The sequence below is a fragment of the Puntigrus tetrazona genome, chromosome 23, assembly GCF_018831695.1.
Source record: "Puntigrus tetrazona isolate hp1 chromosome 23, ASM1883169v1, whole genome shotgun sequence".
Classification (NCBI taxonomy): Eukaryota; Metazoa; Chordata; class Actinopteri; order Cypriniformes; family Cyprinidae; genus Puntigrus; species Puntigrus tetrazona.
This window is the reverse complement of record NC_056721.1, coordinates 4,856,954-4,878,727: the sequence shown is the minus strand read 5'-3', so window position 1 is coordinate 4,878,727 and position 21,774 is coordinate 4,856,954. Positions and strand designations below refer to the sequence as shown.

The 21,774-nt window shown below is 39.4% G+C and overlaps 1 protein-coding gene across 2 annotated transcripts in view; it reads left to right on the top strand.

Moving 5' to 3' along the window:
* The first annotated feature begins 1,699 nt into the window (after positions 1-1,699).
* Positions 1,700-21,774, top strand: part of adcy6a (adenylate cyclase 6a) — a 41,048-nt gene continuing 20,973 nt past the window's right edge. Inside the window, exons 1-3 of one of the 2 annotated variants that reach the window (XM_043224151.1) lie at positions 1,700-1,936; positions 5,021-5,225; positions 6,951-7,878. In XM_043224151.1, the coding sequence (XP_043080086.1) occupies positions 6,952-7,878 (927 nt within the window). In that variant the 5' untranslated portion in view covers positions 1,700-1,936; positions 5,021-5,225; position 6,951. The remainder of the gene's footprint in view (positions 1,937-5,020; positions 5,226-6,950; positions 7,879-21,774) is intronic. The other variant, XM_043224152.1, reaches the window with a different exon arrangement.

The window sequence follows — 21,774 nt, the reverse complement described above, 5'->3', positions numbered from 1 at the left end:
GTCTGAGGCGAAATATTTAAAAGCATGTTTTTGTGTTTTTGTTGCTGTCAGTGGGCCACCAGCTCACACAGAGCCCAAGGCCGAGCTAAAATATCCAGAGAGAAAATTGTGACCTATAGAAAAGTGGCCAAGCAACATTGCTCATAAAACGTTGCGCAGCATAATTGCTCAAAAAGTTGCCCTATGTATCATCAGCCTTAGAGTATATTTGGTTTTTAGAAACTGGTTCTTCTTGCTTCTAATGGCCTTCACTAGGCAGGGCATGTAATATTGGTCTGGGGTTTAGGTTGGGTGTCTCAGTGCCACCTAAACATAGTATTATAGCATGCATATTATAGAATGCCTAAAGTCAACTAACCACAGAATTGCAAGTTATCACGTGAATCACTGATATCTAACCCTCGGCATTACCCATACTGCCACACTTTCCTCTTTTCTAGCCAGCATATTTAATGGAAAGTATAAGTGCAGCGGACAGTAGTGAGGGAGACGGACTTCCAGGCTTCATCTTTGTTATCTGATATGATATAGAGGATTTCTGGCTGATATGCATGCAATAAAATGTCAAGAACAGTGTTGGCAGCTGACAGTGCGATATATTGTGTATCACTGATGTATTAAATGCAGGAGCCATTTTGGTTTTCTTATTACGGTAGCAGCTAATAAGACCAGTGCTTAAAATAAAAGATGCAATCTAAAAATACTGTTACTTTATCAGTATGTGCGAGTGGATATGCTATGAATATGTATAATGTTGCGGTGCTCTGTAACTGGAAAAAAATTTAAATTAAAAAAAAAAAAAAAAGTACCAAGAGAGCGTTTTGTTCAGAGTACAGAGAGTTTTAAAGAAGAATTTAATCAGTCATTTTTAAATATAACGTCCAAATAATTTGATTCAACCAATTATTCAGAATACATTTGATGGAAAAGTGTATTCTATGCTTGAGAAAAAAAATATCAACTATTCTAAAATAAATTCTACTCGTTTTTTATTAACATCCTCCCAAGATGTTTATTTTAAGCTATCTATATTTCTCTTAATCTTAACTTTTATTTTTGCATCTGTATATTGGTGTCTGTATTAAATATTGTGTAAAACTTAAAGTAATGATTTCAACAGTTCACCCATAAAATATTTTTTTATTCTTTTCTTTTTTTTTTTTACCTTCAAGTCGTACGTACTTTCCAACTTCTCACCTGGTCCTATTTTGCATGACGGAAAAACAACCCAATTGACTCCAACTGCGTGGACAGAAAAAAAACACTTCTTATGTGACATCTCTCAGCAAAAGAGTCACAAGAGTAAACAGACGGCATGGTGGACTATCCATTAAGGGTTAATGAGTGAGAATGCAATGTGGGGCAAAATCCCAAATGCATTAACTGTCTCGTTTAAATCACTATACTTGAAGTTTAATAATGCAAAACAAATTTTTTTTTTTAAATGTTTAGCTGGAAGGCCTTAACCTTTGGTACGCGGCTTTCAAATAATTGCCACTGGTTTTGACATTTTGCTATGCATTATAGCCTCACGGTGGGATAAGTGTGATAGATAGATAGATAGATAGATAGATAGATAGATAGATAGATAGATAGATAGATAGATAGATGTCACCTGTTCGAGCGTCGAGGAGGAGGAGGAGGAGGAGGAGGAGGACAGGTGAAAGCAGCTGGCTGTGAGGAGCTGCTTGTTCGCAGGCCTTTAGGGGGAGTGTTGAGACGCGTGGAGACTGAGACTGGCACCGAGTCTGTGTGAAGGGGGAGAGGCTGGGAAACGACGGGAGCACAAGCGAGGCAGAGCTTCACCGTCTGTGGCCCTCTGTCCCCTCGTCCTCGCTGCATGCAAAAAACGCATCGCCCCGCCGATAACAAGGACGCGGAGCGAGCCGAGGATAGACGCCAGCGCCGTGGCGCCCGGACCGGAGAGATGTCCGCGGTGAGTCAGACCTTTTTCTAGGGTGATCAGTCATGTTTTATGCAGGGCTGCTTTCTAGTACGATTTCTGATGGACAAGCGTTATACAAGCGTTTGCCTTGTGCAGAGGACACTCGGGAGAGCCGGATGCGCGCGCGAGGACGGCTTCAATGCAGCATTAGCCCCGAGTTTTGACATGGCGAATAAGCAGCGGCCAAACGCAACACCCCTCTCTCCGATACGCTCGAGATTAAATGCGATGCCCGTCTTAGCTCGCGCTGCTGATGTTGCCCTAAAGGTCGAGCGCTCCCGCAAAACGGGCGGAAAAAACGCGCGGAACCGCAGTTGCCGGCGTCTAAATGGATGTCACGCGTGAGTCTCGAGGCGTAAGGCTCGGCGGCGGAGTTGTGCGCGTTTCGCCTCCGTGAAACGAGGCGACGGTGACTGATGCGTTGGAATGTTTCGCGCTTTATGGTCCCTATAACGCGTCCACCGCGGACACGGACCGAGCGGATGCGTGCACGGCCCGTGGCGCGCCAGAACCGGGCGTTTTGGGGGTGAAGGACGGGGGCTGTGTGTAGCCCACACTTGGCGGTCGGGTGTGACATGCTGTGTTGCACAAGTATCCGCACACTGTTACTGTAACAGCCTCGACACGGTCACTGCTGCGAATATGGTACACACGCACGCACACACACACACACACACACACTGAACGCTGAACACACACTCGGTGTTATGTAACGAACGAAACATCTCCAAACGGCCTATGGGAGAAATGCTGCATAGTTCTTCTGGCAACATGAGCCATCGATGAAGCGCTGAAATTATGCAGCATGCATATGTTATGGCGATGGCGAACAGTCGTTGATGTTTATATGTGCACGCGTCGATGCTTTCTGGCGCAAAGAGGCGTTTTTATGTCTTTCTTTTTAAATGGAAACCCGGTTTGACTGATGCGGCTGTCTCCCATAAGAGGAAACGGGGATTTAGATTAATAACAAATAGCGTTGAGACTGATGCGACACTGCGATCTCTATATTTGCATTATGTAACATCAGCGCGCGGCTGCTGAAATGTCGTGCAAATGTCCCTGAGGGAATACAGCGCGACGCGCGATACAAGCACATAGACTATTATGTGCAGTTCTCATCTTGATACGGCTCAGATTCTGAACGTGACTCGGAGTAGATGGGTTGAGCGCTCATATGTACTGTACTGTGTCATTAGAGCGTCGTGTCGTCAAAACGAGCGACGTTTGTTCGGGAACGAATCATTGTTTTGAGTTGGAGCTTGACGACGAATCGGCTCTCAGAACCAAGTGAATCGTTCATAAATCGGACTGAATCGTTCCAAAGCGGTTCTCGAGTGAACTTGCTGAATTAAAAAAAAAAAAAAAAAAAAAATAAGCTACTGCTACACTCTTAGTGTTTCTATCGCACTGTGTCTTATCTCTGTCGTGTCTAGAGCCATTGTGGAGAAATGTAAGTTCATTTAATGGATGATTCTGGTTTTTACAGGAAGTCAAATGAAAACTACAAACCGTATAGGCAAATACATTTTGTGCTCAGATTTGTTCCAGCATTAAAAGAAAAACCGACGATAGCATGACTTTTAACTTAAAAAAAAAAATCCAAGATTAAAAATTGTATTGACTGCGTAAATGTATTGTAAAGAGATAAATACTTTAAAAGGCATAAATGCTATTTCAAGTAGGTTTGTGACTTGGTTGACAGTTCGATCAACAAGCATATTAAAATAGTTTTATTGAGAGTTATTATTATTGTTAAAAGGTGCAGATGTGCATTAATTTTGATCATCGTTCAATGTAAATGTAAATTTAATTTAGCTTAGTTTTTATGAGCTGAATCATAGCTGAAATTAACTGAACTAGGACACAAGAATAAAATGTAAAATAAAGACCCGAATTAAGAGTGTATGCTCTATTTGTTCATTTCTATGTGAAAATCGTTAATTCATATGTTCGTTCTGCTGGTTTAGGCCTGCTATAGGAGTAATTGGATCTATTTAAGATGATCACTTCTTACTTGTACTAATCCGTCATTGTCTGATTAGGCAGGATATACCAACACGGTTGCTTTCGGATTAAACGGTTATCATTGATAGAAAGTGGCATGTTCTGCAATATGTCTTTTGACCTCTGAATTGAATATGCAGTACTAAAAAAAAATGAGTCCAAAGTCTTTGAACAATTAGTCAGTGTGGATTAATGCAAAGTCATAAATAAATGTTAAACAGTCAGTTTTACAGCGTTGCCCTGGACAACTGTCATTACTTGGAAATATTTGCCCAATGCAAATCAAGTGTTCCAGAGAGCCGTGCAATAATATCTGCTTATGCAGTGATACTTAGTTTTCATATTCCGTGTTGCAGGCAGTAAAGCTTTATTTGCTCGATTCTTAAGATGTACAATATCGAGAGAGCATGTAACGTACTTAGAGGGCATAAAATACACAATGAATTGGGATTAAAAGAAAGGGAACCTGTGCTATGACAATGTAGAGCATATGGTGATTTAGAAGTATTAGAAATGATAATGGTGAAATAGACGTGAAATTTGAAACGGATGTGAAGGTCCTGAAAATATTTGAGCACGTTGAAGTCTTGACTCTCTTTTGAAATCTTGCCCTTACAGCTTTGTGAACCAAGCTAGAATAACATAGAGAGCTCAGGATATCTTAAAATGGCAAGGATTCAATTTAAAACTAACATCTAACGTTACTGTTTCTGAAGCTTCTTAACTTTTTTTCTTAGGCGTATTGTTATTAATCATTATTAGTAAGGAAGCAATGCGTGCTATTGATTTAGGAGCCGCCTCTAGTCGATCAGGAATGCAGTGACAGTTTAGGGAAAATGACCAGGTGCTTTCCATATTTGTTGTAGACGTTTTTATTGCTCAGTTCATGTGCTGTGTAATTTCAGCCTGTTAAATAGTGCACCTGTCAGAGGAAGGGAATTTTAGACGACGTGAATGCAGTAACTCTAGTTTGAAATCATTCAACGGTGAAATTGTCCAGATCGATCGATTGTGTTAATGGCTTTTGTTTGTCTTACATTGTTTCTGTTGATGGTTTATCGTCACCAGATCCAGACGTTATGAAGATACAGCTGAACAAGGTATCAAATCTTCAGCTCCAGGCCAGTCTTCAGTAACTAAACCAAACTGGACTCCCTGATAGCCTTCAGTCACGTATCAGAAATCTACATTTTTGCTTTCGCTCATCCACCGCTCTAAATGAGTGTCTCGGACGGCAAGATCAGGGCTGGGGCGCACACCAGAACCCACACAGGTAAAGAGATCCAGAAAATGGGCATTATTTCATGCATACATTCTGCCACGAGCCAACAATGTCATCTGTTCATTTACAAATACAGTTGAGGTAATATCATTTTTAATGTCTGCGTGATTCTTACGCTTATGAAGGCTGTATTTATTTGTTCAAAAAACACAGAAATATTTAACCATTGAAATAAGTGTTTTAAAATGTAATTTATTTATGTGCTGCTGAATTTTCATCATCACCGCTCCAGTCTTCATTGTCACATCCTTCAGAAATCATTCTAATATTCTGATTTGCTGCTCACTGGAGTAAATGGATTTACTCACTATACCTCTTATTTCTAATATCTCAGTTCAAATTTATTTTAATATCTTTGGGTGGCATAAAGTAAAAACATCCTAAAATCAATGAAGAATAAAAGCCTTCATTGCAATATTGAAATTGAAAAAACTTTTAGGTAGTTTAATAATTTTATACTTATAAGAAATAAAAACAAAACTGCTTAGTAATATAAAATGCTTTTGTCTGCTGCCATGTGGACTCTTAAAAAGATATTTATGTATTGGATCATTGCTTTTAAAAAAGAAAGGTGTGATTACAATGAAATTCTGTGTACAAAAACATGTCTGTTATTAATAGCATAGAGATGCATGAAGTTAAATCTTCATGGCGAACTTTTTCTTCCTCATGTGCATTCTAGATTCCTATTAAAATGACTAGATTTCATCCACAAAATGTTGCAGACTAAAGATAAATGTGAGTGACAATCATCCCCGTTTTCACATAACTGCGTTTCAAAAAGAAAACGATCCTCGTCCACACTAGTGTTTTCGCTGCTCTTCGGAAGCGATCTCCATCTGCACTACACAACCAAAAACCCACGTCACATGACAGTTCATGCAGGTGTTTGTTCGTTTACACTGAGGCCCCGTTTATACTAGTTTATTTTTGTTTTAAAACACATAATTTTTCCTACGCCTTGCGCCTAATATTTACATTGTTGGCGTTATCAACCCTCGAAAACAGAGACTTTTCAAAAAACGATGGCGTGGCTGCGCACATTTGCTCTGCGTATCCTTGACAACCATGTGAACAATAACATCATGCTCGTTGTTGTACCCGTAGATATGTACAGGGCGCTCCAAGCACTCAGATGTGTCTGGCATCTAAATAATAGTGAATCTACCTATACATATCTATCATTGTACACGTGACACGCGTTTGCCGATTGTGTAGTGTAGGTAGAGATTGTTTCTAAAAATGTAGCAGAAACACCAGTGTAGATGAGAATTTCATTCTAATGCCCCTTTATTTTTCGAATTAAAATGGTGTCATTTTCAAAAGTCTCTGCTTTCGAGGGTAACTCACTGTAGCAAAATTTATGCATTTTAAAATGAAAATGCACCAGTGTGAATGGGGCCTTAAGGTCATTACAAACGGAGTCAAAAATGTCCGCATTCGTTTTTCAGTTCATCATCCTTTTCACCAAAATGCATGCTGTAGATACGAAAACGTCGAAAGTTTTACCTGATCTGAATTTTTGTATGACGAATGAAAGTTCTGGAGACAACGTGTAAACGTGATTGAAACAACCTGAGGTCAAATTTATTTTTCGACGTGCAAGGACCTTTAATGTGAACTTTTCTTGTAAATGATTATTTCAGGGTTTTTTTTTTTGCATGTGCCATTCACCATCATAAACGTGCACGAATCTTTGCTTTGGTTTTCCTACAGAATGTCCTGGATCAACGGCTTCCTAGTGGCCAGAGTGGATGACCGTAAGACCGCGTGGGGCGAGCGCAATGGCAAGAAGTCCAAGCGCAAGGTTGGCTCCTCTCTCTGCAACCCACGCTACATGAGCTGCCTGCGGGACGTGGAAGCCATGGAGCCTCCGCCCCAGCCGCCCCACGCTCAGGCCACCCGGTCCGGAGGAGGAGGAGGTACGGGCGGGGGCAACTTCGGCGTGCGCTGCGGGTGGCAGGAAGACCACTACGGGAAAGCGGGGAGCGGGGGGGAGGGCGTGGGGCTTAAATCTGTGGACCTGGGTTTTGAGGACGGCGAAGTGAAGGGCAGGAAAGGGGACGGCTCGGGTTGCGACGGCTCCAGCGAAGACACGGCCAGCGGCGCGGGGGCGGTGACGGCGGCGGACTGCTGGCAGCGGGTGGTGCGCGTGTTCCAATCCAAGAAGTTCCAGTCGCGCAAATTGGAGCGTCTCTACCAGCGCTACTTCTTTAGGCTCAACCAGAGCTCGCTCACGATGCTGATGGGCGTCTTGGTGATCGTTTGTGGTGTCATGCTCACCTTCCACTGCATCCACGGACCGCCCCATGTGGTCTACGCCTCTGTGCTCTCCGTGGCCATGGCCCTGTTCTTGGCGCTAATGGTGGTGTGCAACCGAAACGGGTTCCACCAGGACTACATGTGGATGGTCAGCTACCTTGTGATTGGAGTGCTAATCGTAGTGCAGGTGTTCGGGGTGCTGATGGTGGCCCCTCGCAGTGCCTCCGAGGGGATCTGGTGGTCCGTCTTCTTCATCTACATCATCTACACGCTGCTGCCCGTGCGGATGAGGGCCGCAGTGCTCAGCGGAGGAGTGCTGTCCTCCATACACCTCCTCACCACGTGGAAGATCAATCAGGACGATGAGTTCCTCTGGAAGCAGGTGGGTCATTTTAGTTTATCCCAGCTAAGCTACTTCTATTCCTGGGAGTGTGATGACTAGAGTTGGGAATTGAGAATGGCTCATGTTTAAAAAGAAGCGAGATCTGCTGATTTCTGTTGTACTCTGTTGCTTTCGCGAACACATTTTTTGCAAAAGCCAAGAAAAGTAAATTGTTTAGGGCTTCCAGTAATATAAGGCGTGTTGGTGTGTGTGTGTACACATCCATCCTATATTGATATAAATCCACCCTTTTTTATCTTAAAATCTCCTTCCTGAAATCTGAGATTCCTATTAGACTGACATAGTTATGCACAGGCCCCTCCCACGATATTTGATTGACAAGGCTGTCTTACCTTAGCTCCGCCCTGAGTGAGCCGTCATCAGTCTGTCATTGTATAGGAAAAGACAAGACATCTCAGATTAGGCAGTTGAGGCATTTTGTTTGGATGTAATGATGAATATAGCAGTTGACATTTACTCCCAAAATCTGAGCCGCTGAAGATGCAGAGGATTAATGCACCGATTTGCAAAGGGAACACACCGATCCCGATTGGCTGATATGTTTGCACGACTCATTCAGTATCCAGCTTCATATACAGAAGAAGCAAGCAAAAACATTTTTTTTTGTGTGAATCTTTGCAAATCGCCTTTCCTAATAATGTACTAGCTTGTCGGTTTCATGGTCGATGTCTACAGTCTGCTCATCACTCCACAGAAGAGAGGGGCGGGGTCAGCAGGGCCATGAAGTTACTCAACTGAAATGAAACGTATGCTAATATAATAAAAAAAGGAAATCTTGAAAATAAAATCTTATTAAAGTAGTTTGTTGTCTTTTATCATTAATTCAAATTCAAATCAAAGTCACTTGATGCAGGCAACATTCTGAATTTTGTAATCAAAAAACCAAACAGGAAATGATATCATAAAAAAAGAACGCTTGCAGACGCTCATGACTGTGCGTCAAGGTCAGTATGTCCTTAAACTATTAGATAATAAGATATTTTTCCATGGAAAGTCTCAGGTTTTAAAAAATGTAAAATGTATTATAATATTTCTTCATGATGGTTTATAAAAAAATAAAATAAAATATAAAACATTTATCATGGACAGTCATACTTGACCTCAAGACTAAATAGTTGCCTTTTTTTTAATGTATCTAAAAATGAAATACGTAGGGATAATTCCCCTCCCAAATGATGAATGATGAGTTATCCCTAGAGAAAAATTGTTGTTAAGCAGAAGCAAATGTAGGTAATAATGTCACAGCACTTTCTTTCATCATTTCAACAAAGATAACTTTTATTAGTCATTTAGGGTTCTACCTGAATATAATTGTTTCTCTTCTCATATCTGTATTTGCTGCCCTTGTCCTGGAAGTGTAAAGACACTGTAGAGCGTCAATTATGCAAACGCTCAGAATTGAATTCCTCCGCGGTAAATCGGTCACCTGATCATATGTACACTTCCACCCACAGCGCTGACATTTGTTTGAGTTTGTTTGAGTTACTGTTAGTGTCCTTGCTGCATTAGCGCGATTGCGAGGCACCCCTAGCACGGACATTTCTCTTCCTTCGGAGTTGCCGGCACTGTATCCAAGTGTCTACTATTCACAGTAGCCATTTGGTTCTGCATATTTAAATGCAAATTTAATGCGGTCAACAACATAAAAAAAATTAAATAACCTTTTCTTTTTGTCTGCTAATAATGATTTCTTGTTAGCGCTGTATGTTATTTTATCTGTTAATTGTTAACCTGTTGCTGACATTCATTTAGTGAATAGATTCTTTCAAAGTTAAGATAGGGCAAGATAGTCAGTGTGACCGGTCAACATCACATGAAGCTAATGGCTGTAAAAGTCATTTGAGAAGAACGTAGAATTAGCAAATTGTGGGCTTTGTCAATATCTATAAGTAACTAGTAGTATAGAAAGAGATGTTCATGGGCTGCTTGAGCTGAGTATCTTTCTCTCTACATTTAAAGAAATAGTTCACTCAAAAATGAAAATTAGCATACGATTCACCAAAACATTTTAGAGCGCTTCATGCTTTCTTCTGCCGACCAGCTTTTTGAAGATGCTGATTTCATTTTCCAGCAGGATTTGGCACCCTCACTGCTAGAAGCACCAAAAGTTGGTTAAATGACCATGGTGTTGGTGTGCTTGAACTCACCAGACCTAAATAAACACTGTAGAGAATCTATACGTAGGGTATTGTCAAGAGGAAAATGAAGAGCTGAAGGCCACTGTCAAAGAAACCAGGGCTTAAACACAGAAAATATCCGGTTGCCAAAATGTCAGTGCATCACTACTGAAAATATTAGCATTTCGCTATTTATTAAAATTACGTTTTAATGAAAAATGTTTTTTTTTTTCCCTTGTGACTCATTTTGCACTGACATCTGGCTGGCTGAGATGTCTTTGGAGAGCGGGATTTTAGATGGAGGAGACGTGTTGTTGGAAATAAGGAAAACTGTGTAAATTAGCAAACAATCAACAGTTCGGTCCTTTGGTGCTCTGGTGTGATGTATTTGTTAATATTAGCATGTATCGTCTGTAACGCTAGCGTGTTTGAAAGCGCTGCGCCAGGCTTTGGCTGTGCTATCTGTGGCCGCAGTGTGTTGTTGTGAGTCAAGCCAAGGACCTCGGGGGTAGGATGAAGGTCAGGCAGCGTGGTTGAATGAGCCGCCCCGGCAGAGGAGATCCTTTTCTCTCCTTGCGCTCCTCCCATGAAAAAAATCAGCATCATGTTAAGCGCTGTCACCAGGCCTCTGTGCTCCTACACAAGGGACGCTTTGTACTTTTCTCCAGGGTGTGTGTGTGTGTGTGTGTTTGTATGTGTGTGAAGAGTTTTTGGGGACAGGAGGAGGTCAGTGTGTATGAAGGGAGGGTCACTGTATGACCAAAGCGCGTTGAGAAACTATTTATTTACTTCTACTGTACTAAGTAGTCGGAGAGAATGGGGACAGGAGGTCATTTCATTATAAACAATCAGGAAGACAAAGCAGAACGCTCGGCCCCATTAACGCAGGAAGAAATGCTGGCTTACGACACATTTCCATCTTTTAATTAACGGGTTAGCGGAGCTCTGTGAGGAAACCTTGCCTTAGTCGAACACTATGCTGTACGGCTGGATTATTTGCATTAAGTCTTCAATATTTGCAGTTCGTCTTTGCCGTTAACATTTGTTTAAGTCAATACATGCTAAAATGACTCTCTTTTCATTTAGATTGTAAACTAGGTATTTTCTGGGCAAGTTGGTCTTGGATATTAATCAAAAGGCGGTTGTTAGGAGAGGAGCGTGAAACGTGAAAGAATAGTTTTGGTTAAGCTCGATTGATTAACACAGGAAATAATTGAAACTTAGCCCTATGTTTATAAAAACAAACAAAATATGTGCTGTCAGCTATGAACTTACAATAGCCTATGGGGCAATAATAATGGAGTGAGTCATTTCTGTAAACAAGCTCTTTTGTTTGTTTTTCTGAGGTAAAAGAGTCAAAATTGTTTTCTGTGCTAAACTTTACAACTTGACTTGCATTCGGTGTACTCCTTCAAGGTTTTGATATGCTTTGGCCTCGTCAAAGGCGCCGTTGGTAGCCATTTTTTACGCCGCCAAGATCATCAAGACCACGTAATGTTTAGACTCCACGAGTACCAAAACAGTTCTTCATTTTCATGGAGGACAAACATGAAAACACAAGATGGGTAGATTAGATGAGTAGTATCTCGATTTTTAAAGTTTGTATACACTTTCATGTTGTTTCGCTGACCTTCTGTGGAAGATGTTTTATTGAATGTCCAGGCTGCTCTTTTCAATTTAAATGAATAGGTTACCCCAAACCTGGCTGGAAATGTTAACAGAGATGTAGATTGGTTTGTTCCTCCGTCAGAACAGTTTTGGAGAAATTTAGCATCACATCACTTGCTCATCAATGGGTCCTCTGCAGTGAATGGGTGCCGTCGGAATGAGAGCCCAAACGGCTGATAAAATGCTTGTAATGAAAAAAATCCATCATTACAATGTTTTGACTTTAAACCGTTCTAGGAAAAAAATGAGTCCATAATCCATACTAATGCTTCCTCCAGTGAATAAGTCCATCCCCTGTTGTCTTCTCACATAAAAACCCACCAATGTATTAGTTTAGATCAGTTTTTTCATTGTTAACAGTGCTTAAAGTGTGCACATTTCTCTCCTGATTCTGATGAAACAAAGAGTTCATAGCAATTTTTTGATGTATTTCAATGTATTCTTAAGAATGTTTTTTTTCATAATCATATGACCTACTCATGCCCCACTAATAATGATGTTTAGGGCTGCAGGTTCATGCTTAGGTTTTTTTTTTTTTTTTTTAGTCAAACATTTCCTTCCTTCACAGTTTCAATACTATTTAGTGAAATTATATTTACAAAATATATTCAGCATCAAGAGGTTCATCATACATTATTTTCTTCAGTTTTTCCATTTTTTTCCATTTTCCATCATTACAATTTGTATTTGCAAAGTAAGATTCTTTGTGGACAATACAACAATCAGTATAACTGATACTTGTGGCTTAATACTATAGAAAAGCAAGATGTTCATGTAAAAATGCGGCATGCGGTTGCTTCAAACAATGGCATAAACAACCATTCAGTGTAAATTGTGATAACCGTAATTAATAATCTCAGTTGCACTTTCAAGGGAGTAGTCGACAATTGTGATTTTTGTCATAATCATATTTTTCTCCCCAAATGACTGCAAGGAAGTGCTAGAATCCTCGACGATAAATTGTCGTGCGCATTTGAAGCTACCACCTTGTTCCTTCATAAATCCTTCCAACGTGACCTTTGTTGTCAGTCATGTTTTTTTAGGAAGAGCGAGCGCTGATGACACGTGCTCTTATCTCTAATAGGCTGAAGTGGATCTGTGTGTGGATTTCTCAGAAAGCTGCAGTGTTATACAGGCCAATTTATCCTGCGGTGTGGACACTGCATCCAGGCATTTCCCCTTTCCTCTGTGACTCATTAAACCAGCGCACCGTCCCTGCTGGTTCTGCTGGTGTGCTCTCAATAATCTCGTGATCAGAGACCCACCGAAGGCTCGCGGGAGTTCAAACTGACCACAAGAATTACGACAGGGCGTCGTTAATACCGCGCCGTATATAGGTCCTATTTATAGGGCGATTCATATAGTCGTAAATCTATTTTTAAGCTGCGCGAGAGCACATGCTCGCTCGCTCTCGTACAGATTAATTGTAGTACACTGATGCGGAAAGGGGTGTTTGGATTCGGGGCTGATGACTCAGAAATGTCGTTTCAAGTCTTATGTTAGCGTGTATGTTTCCCACGATCGCTTCACGCCTTGTTTGCTGCTTTGTTTTGTTTATACGTATGTGTGTGTTTGCGTGCGTGCGCGTTCGTGCCAGCTCAACAATGTTTCGAGGGGGCGTGTGTGATCTTGAATGCGTCGGCCTTTTTTTATAGGGATAGTTGACCTAAAAATACATTTTCTGTCAGTATATCCGAGTCAAAGTCCTTAAGAAAATTGGCAATGGCTTACATTTCACGAAACACAAGTATCGGAATGTACTAGAAAATATAATGAGATACATTAAATGACATTTTCATGTGTGTATTTTTTAATGCTCTCTGAATGGACCACATTAAATACAAAAACATATAGCTGTGAGGAAAAACTACACTACATTTTTATATCTCTTAACTCTTTACCATAAAGTTTATGATTATGTGTTTTATCTCACACTGTATAAATAAAAATGGTATCACATTAATCGCATACACTGTACATCTACAGGTATATATTATATAAAAGTGACATTTTATTCAATATATAGTAACATTAACACAATGCTATTCTGTGTATTATTAACTACTATATTATTAATTAATGCACAGTGCTTTAATTTTCTGTATTGATCATTACCGTATAAAGAAATAGATTTTCCTCGTATGATGGTTGAGTTAGTCACAAAGTCTCACTCTTCTGTTCTTCCAGCGATACGAACGATGTACGTGCGAGCATATAATTAGACTTTGGGTGGACAGGCTCTCTTTAATATGTTTTTTCACAGTTAATCTTTTTGAGGAAACCGGTGAGAGAGTAGGTCAGACTCTGTGTGTGAGTCATGGGTGTCTAAATATTGGTTGTCCAGGACCGGTTTTATTCTTAGCCTGTTTTATTCTGAGATAATGATGTTAGAGAAGCACCAGCATCAACACACGTCTGGCGGGCTTTGAATGTCGTATTGGACAGCGGGGTGGGGGCTTTTGAATCAAAAAAGGTTGAGAAGCACAGATCGAGAGCAATTTCATGTTTAAAATAATAATAAAAATCCCCTTCAGCCTAAACAGTAACCATCTGTTTCGTGTTGGTTTACTTTGGGGAACTTCCTTTCTCTTCCTGTCTAGTATTTCATTGCCGGACATCTTGGCCATAGGAAGGTCACTTTTGCTGGAGACTGGTGAGATAGATCCAAATCTGATCAGTTTCACATTATCATCAACGGGACACGTTTTTTTTTTTTACAGTAGCTCATATTCTGCCGGTCACACACTCTGCATTTCTCGAGTTCAAGGCAGTGTAGAAATCGAAACATACTACCGAAAAATGCATGCGTCTTTATGTTTTTTAAGGACAATTTGGGACGGATGTTATATCATTTAATGACAGCCCGTGTGATTGGCGCCCTGTGAGCGACGTGACACCTCTTGTCCGGTTCGAGAGCCCTTTCTCGCGAGCAGCAGGAGCTGTCACACTGTAGGACTGTGACCCAGATTTTCTGACACTAAAAGAACTTTGTCAGAGGCTGAGATTCAGCGCAAAGACCATTAATTGGCCATCTGTGAACATGACCCGTTCGACGATCCCAAAATGTGCAAAATCATGGCCGGAACCACAAAGTGTTCACCGGGATTTACATTGAGCTATTAAAGTTGGCTGAAATAAAATTACATGTAAATATTTGTGCTTTATATATATATATATATATATATAATATATATATATATATATATATATATATATATATATATATATATATATATATATATATATATATATATATATATATATATATATATATATATATATATATATAAAAATAATAACACACAGTATATAGTTAAGAAAAATATGTTGTTTAGGCTTAAATATTAAATGTATTTATACGTAATATTAAATCTAGTAATATAAATATAGAAATGTGTATATATGTAAATATTTTCAAAATATATACCGTATGTATTTATATATACATAGTAAATGAGCACAGTACACACGCATATATAAACCTTTATTTTTGATGTTATTAAACGTGATAAATTACTGAAAATACTGAAATAAGTTTATGCTGAATTCCGTTTACTAGATTTTCTGTTAATGACAAAAAACTAAAACTTGAAATACAATTTAAACAAAACTGAAAATATAAAACTGAAGGCAAATTCGAAACCTTTACTTTTTAAAAGTATATAAATAATAACATTTCTATCATCGATCGTTTATTTATATTAGTATTTATGCGTATTTGTAAGTCCTAAAAACTTAAAATAACACCGCAAAATACAAAAGGTATTCTTAAAATGCTTTAAAACAAAGAAACTGAAATAACGTAAGCGTGAAAGAAAGGCAAAAGTAAAGCTCGAGAGAGCTCATGTTCGGAATGAAATCTTTCTTTCTCTTTCAGTCTCCGCTCTTTGCATCCATCTCCTGAACCTACGAGTTGGTGTCTTCTCTCTGAAAGCAATTAGCACACACGATCCACGAGGCCCAAACAAACAGGCTCGCACATACACAATAGAATCTCTTGTTTCCTCCAGCCAACACCCTCCCTCAGGGCTGTCCTCTTCCAAATCCTTCTCCTCGCTCTCCAACACAACAGACATCAGCTGCTGTGTGACGGAGTGTGTGAGCTGGCAAAACTCAATTACATTTCTCACTTCAGACCTTTTATTAATTACAAATCATGTTAGCAGTTTAAATGAATTATGTGCGAAATGTTTTCCACAATGCACTGACCACAGCGCTCAAAAATGCCTGCTTGTATACTCCGGGGAACAATTGCTAGTTTCTTGCCTTTTCTCAGTCTTTCTGTTTGCAACTTGCTGCCTTTGAGTTCGTACTTAATAGATGGTGTCAGCTTTTAAAAAATCAGCTTTTAGTAAGATTTTGCTTGGCCATACCAAACATTTGCACTAGATGAAATTTCCTTCCCATTCATTTCCAATCCAGCCATTTTTTACTGTGAACCAAACGAGCGTGACTATTTTTGCACGACCGTTTTTCAAACCTTTACAAAGTTTTGTACCATTGCGGTGAAGTAAAAAAAACCAAAACAACCCAAAACATACATTTTTCGGTCAAAATAGATGCATCTGTCTATGCAGTACAAGCGTTTTCCAGAGCAGGGGATGCTGGGAGGTGTAGTCTGCAGTGTGCTTTCGGTCTGAGGTGAATGTGATACTCTCTCCTGTGCTTCTGTAATGAATAATTACTGTCCCCAGCACAACATCGACCGCATGCTAACAAGGCCAATGATACGTCCTCCCAGAATCCACTGTGGATATGAGGAATGTTTCAGCTGCTGAAACCAGATGATATACGTTTTGTTCACGCCTCAGTGTTGAATCATTTCATCCAAAAGTTGTTAGACCTTCTCAGTATATATAGATATGGTCAGTGGGGAAAGCTAATGTGAATTTGAGCAGTTAGAGGGGATTATGGGATGGGTGTGGTGCCATGGCAACTGGACACTTTCAGACACGCCTTATTTTGAGACTGATGGGTGATACTGTGTAAATTAGTTTTTTTTTTTAAAAAAAAAAAAAAAAAAGTTATTTAATCTTCATTCTCTTTTTTTCTGATCTGTGTTGATGTGGAAACATGAGGAACACGAGGAAATAAACTCAACTTGAATAAATATACCGTGACGGTGTCAAGGTAAAACCCCCTCTCTTCCTCCTAAAACCCGCTCTGGCCTCTTTCAGTAGTTTTGGTCAACATTTTCACCACACAGGCTTATCTAGTGTCCAGCAGGCCGGGTTCCTCTGACTCGGCACTTTGCTATCATGGAAGTTGTTTTACTTTGTGCCGTGTGCAGGATAAGAGATTCCAGAGAGGTGTTACACTCCTGTTGCTACAGCTACATTGTAGAAAAGCTGCAAAGTAGTTTAAAACGCAGTGCTTCATCTAGTTGCACTGTTTGTCCTTGGTTTGAAAGCTCTCCATAATTGAATTGATGCTTATTTATGATATAAAAATATTTGATCAGTTTTTGAATTTAAATTTTTGGATATTGGCCAATACATACATTATATATATATAAATATATATATTAGAACATACACACAGTTTTTTTTGTTTTTTTGTTATAGTTAATGTTATAGATTTCTATTATCTGCCATATCTGTTTGTCACGATGTGTGATAATCACGAGAGCACACAACGGATATAAATGAAAATAAATCCACTCAGGGATGAAATAAACACTATACAGACAGGCAGGCAGATACGACAAAATCACACGCAAAATAGAGAAGAGATCGGACAAACTGAACTGAAAACACAGGACTTAAGTACACAGGGTAAATTAACAAGACGCAGCTGAAGACAATGATATAATTAACACGGAGGGAAGGCAGGGCACAGGGAGCACATGGCACGAGACAAAAACAATAACAAAGTCCGGAGACGTGACACTGTTATAATCAACTTGAATATTTAATATTTTTAGCTGATACTTGACATTGCTTTGCCCTTGTTTTATATTTATTTATTTAATTATTTATTTTTACAAAATGATATAGATTTGTTTTTTGGCAGTTATATGAATTTTTATTTTTGATTGTATTTTTGATGCCATTTAATGGGCATTTATTGGCCATAACATGGAAAAGCAGCAGCTTACTTATTTATTAGCTCATACCATGCAAATAAAGTTTTAATATATACATTTTTTAGTCAACACCCAATCAAAGCAATTTATTTTGATTGGGCGTTGTCTGTTACATAAAAAGTTGTTTCATTATTATTTGATATACTTAATAATCCTCAAACGTAAACGATGCTTTGTTTCATCTCTTTGGTTTTAGCGTGTTTGTGGTTTAATCGTGCTGGCCGAGGTCGTTGGGCTGAAATGTATGGAACATGAGGGTGGGACAGTGGGAATGCCTCCGTCTCACGCGCTCTGGCAGAAGAATAAAGAATATGAATGCTGCACATTGTTGAGTTGCTCATGTTTGTGAGGGGGTGGCGGATGGGGCACGGGGCGAGTGGGACTTTTTTGAATGAAGACAAAGCATCTGGTTCACTGAAAAACACATTATCCACGAGGAATTAAAGATGGCATCCTGAGTCCATCTGATTATCATTTTGCACGATCGCAAAGTAACATAGTGGACAAATTAGCAGAAAAATGTAGCGGATATTAAAGTTCTGGTTTCGATTTATAAGTTAAATACCACAGAAAATAATGTCATTTGCTTTTGGTGAGCGCAGCTACATAGGAGTTCGCTCTTACCTACAAATACCTCGAGCTCTTTTTGAAACGCGTGTAGGAGGAAAACCTGGAGGAGCTAGATCTGCGTCTTCATCGTCTTTATGTTCTCCAGGACTTCTCAGATACATCCAGCGGTCGATTGTTTGGTTGTCGAGGTCTGAAAGGCATTTGCCTTGATGCTGAAATGTGAACACACACGAAGTGAATAGTGCTAGCATCATTGTTAGGCCTCGTTTGTATTACATAGGGCTTCTTCAGAGTGCTTAATGACTGTTTTTAATCAACAGTACACTTTCACAATGACCATGAGACCAAGATTACTAAAGTGCCTGTTACATTTCTTTATGAATTGTGAAACTTCCTAATAGATTCTGACAGGAAATTGCCTTTATACCTAATGTTTTTCCGTGTACCAATATGCAGAATGATGCTCAACCAATACATTTGCCAGTTGGTAGCAGACGTCTTTTTCTAATTCTATCTAAAATCCTAAATTTAGCAAAAGGGAAAAGATGACTCATCAGCCCATATTACTCTTTTCCATTGCTCAAGTGTCAAGGTTTCTCAGCCCTTGTACTGGTTTTCTGCGTCTCTATGTGTTGTCATTGGATACGCATTGTTTCTGAACGGCAGTCCTGTCATAAATTCCAGCTTTGACACGCAGGTTTGGTTGATTGGCGCTGATTCAATTCTCTGCTGATTTCTGGGCATCCTATTGAAAGTCTGTCAATCCCGGTTGCCGGATTGTCGGTGTGTCCACTTTAAGCCATGTTTTCCTCTTTGCTAAATTATTAAGCATTTTCTGTGAGTGATACTTCTGCAGCGTGGACATCATTTGTTGGGTCTATTTCTAAGCGCTGGCTGTCGTTTTGGAAAGTCACACAACAAAATGTTAATTGTCAGACCTCTTTTATAGCCGTCAGCATTAATCAGCCTAATGTGACTCACCTTTGCAGCTGCATTGGTAATTGAGATTTAATTACTTCAGGAATAAGCTCTTTTTTCCGCAGCGTTGCTGTTCGTTTGTCGATCTGTATTTGTTTGAATTTTTATGTTCTTCAAGGGATAGTTCGCCTAAAAAATAACTTCTGTTCGCAGTAAAACACTAAAAGAGATGTTTCGCAGAATGTTAAAGTTGCTCTTGTCCGTACAATGTAAGAATATGTCATTTAAAAGGATATGATTTGAGTTTTATTCTTAAAATGATTGATTCTTTCACTAAAGATTTGTCGACTGGGGTCATGTGGATTACTCTGAGACTTTCTGGACCATCTACATCGAGCCACTTGCGTTAAATGGTGAATAATACCATTTTTTTAATGTGTCTTGTCACATTATTGCGCCTGGTCACAAGCACCGGAACAACTAAAATATCCAAATTATGAATATAATTAAGAAAGCAAAGTAAATATCCTGTTTTCAACCTCGTATATAGTGAGCGTGTTTAAGCTAGAACCAGAAAGGCCTGCTAGGCTAGTTAGGTTGGTTAGCTGAAGGCTATCGTACAGCGCGTGCGCGAGTGTCTGTGTTTCGATCCCACGAAGGCTGGACTTGGATGTGAGTGTCAGTTATTTCCGTAATCTTGCTGAACATTTGGATGATAAGAGACTAGTTGTGGTGGAGTCTCATCACTTAGTTCTGTTTGACACCGAGAGATAAGATAAAGAGAAAAAAGCAAAAGAAATATAAGGAGATGCCTAATGCATGAAAGGGGGAGTGTGTGTGTGTGTTTTCAACAGACACGTATGAATTCAGACATTAAACCTCCAGATGCTCCTAGAGAGTCATCGCCCGAAACAGGAAGCAGCTCAGACCTGTTTCAGAAACAGTGTCCTATCAGTCATTGCCCTGAGAGGAAATGACTTACGCATTTACTTGCAACTTTCCCATCTTCGGTAGTTTCTGTCTTCTTTTTAGTGGTGCAGTCCAATTTTCTTTCAGAACGTTTTTTTACATGCACAGTCGTTTAAAGGCTTGGGATCAGTGAGGTGTTTTTTTTCTTTTGGTGAGTCTCTCATGCACACCAATGATGATAATAATAATAATATGAAATAGTTACAGTTTAAAGTAACTGTTAAGGAAGTAATGATAAACACATGCAGTCTAAATTCAAAGTGTAGAAATTAGGAAAGAAGTATTGTAACGTACTGCAGTGTAAAGCTAAAATAATAATATCTATGAAATTATTTTATAATATATGGCCTGTCTTAGGAATAACAATAATATAAAATTGTTATTATCATTATTATTATTATATTCTAATTTGTTTGGCTTCGTTAAACACTAGTATGAATGTAAATTTGTCTGAGACCATATATCACACATAAAAAGAGGATTGAGTCCCTTTTAAAGTTCAGGTACAAGTCAATTTAATGACTTTTTTTGGACTTCAGGAAATAAATATTGTGTTGTTGACTTCATATCACAATATAATTATATCGTGAGATTTTGATAGCTGCATCCCTACTAAGATTTTACATTTATTATATTTTATAATTTAAATTATTTCTCATGCAAAGCTGAATTTTTAGTGTTATTAGATCCTTCAGAAATCATTCCGTGTGAACACATTTTAATGAAAACTTTTTAGAAGAACAGTGTTAAAGAGTTTACCCTATAATAAATGTAACTGTTTCATGTTTTATTTCTTTTTTCATTAAAGCATTCTAGTCATTGCACTAAATGCATTTTGGAATAAATCAGAAGATACACTGAAAAGCAGCTAAAATTTCAGATGAATGTACAGTATAAAGCGTTTCTTGACAGAGCTGTAACTGCTTGCTAAAGACTCTCGGTTTGCACACGTTCGTCGTATAAAAGGAACTTATTATCTTGTTATTTGTGACACTGATACCCTGATGAAAACAGTGAGATGAAAAAAACAGTGTTTCAGCTCGGTGCTGATTTCCATCAATTATTCTCAGCGGTGCACATGTGCTTCATTTTACGGCTTTTTCTGGCCAAGAGCTGCCCACTTCAACAGAACGAGACCATCTGACCGGCGTGTAAAGTGACCGAACACAATGCATTTAGCTAAATCTTAAAACACCCGAATCCACAATAAGAATATCCCTTTAAAAGCCGCAGATGCAGACCTGGCAGTCGTATCGGAGCTTGAGATGTTGGCGAGCGTTGGCCGAGAGTGGTTCATATTCATCCTGACGACGGGCTCTCGGGTCATGCGGGTCTTTTTTTGAAGGACGTTGTGGAATTTGGGCTGGAGTCGCTGAAAGAAAATCAGCGTGCCCACCTCATGCCTCTTTACAGATGGGTGATGACACCATGCCCCTGATTTAAGGATCGATTTAGCAGTTCGATTAGCTTTTTTGGGGTTGGGAAATTTGGGTTTCTCAGTAACCCTCGGCCATCTTTGACGGTTGAATTACTGCAGCAGAAGGTCTC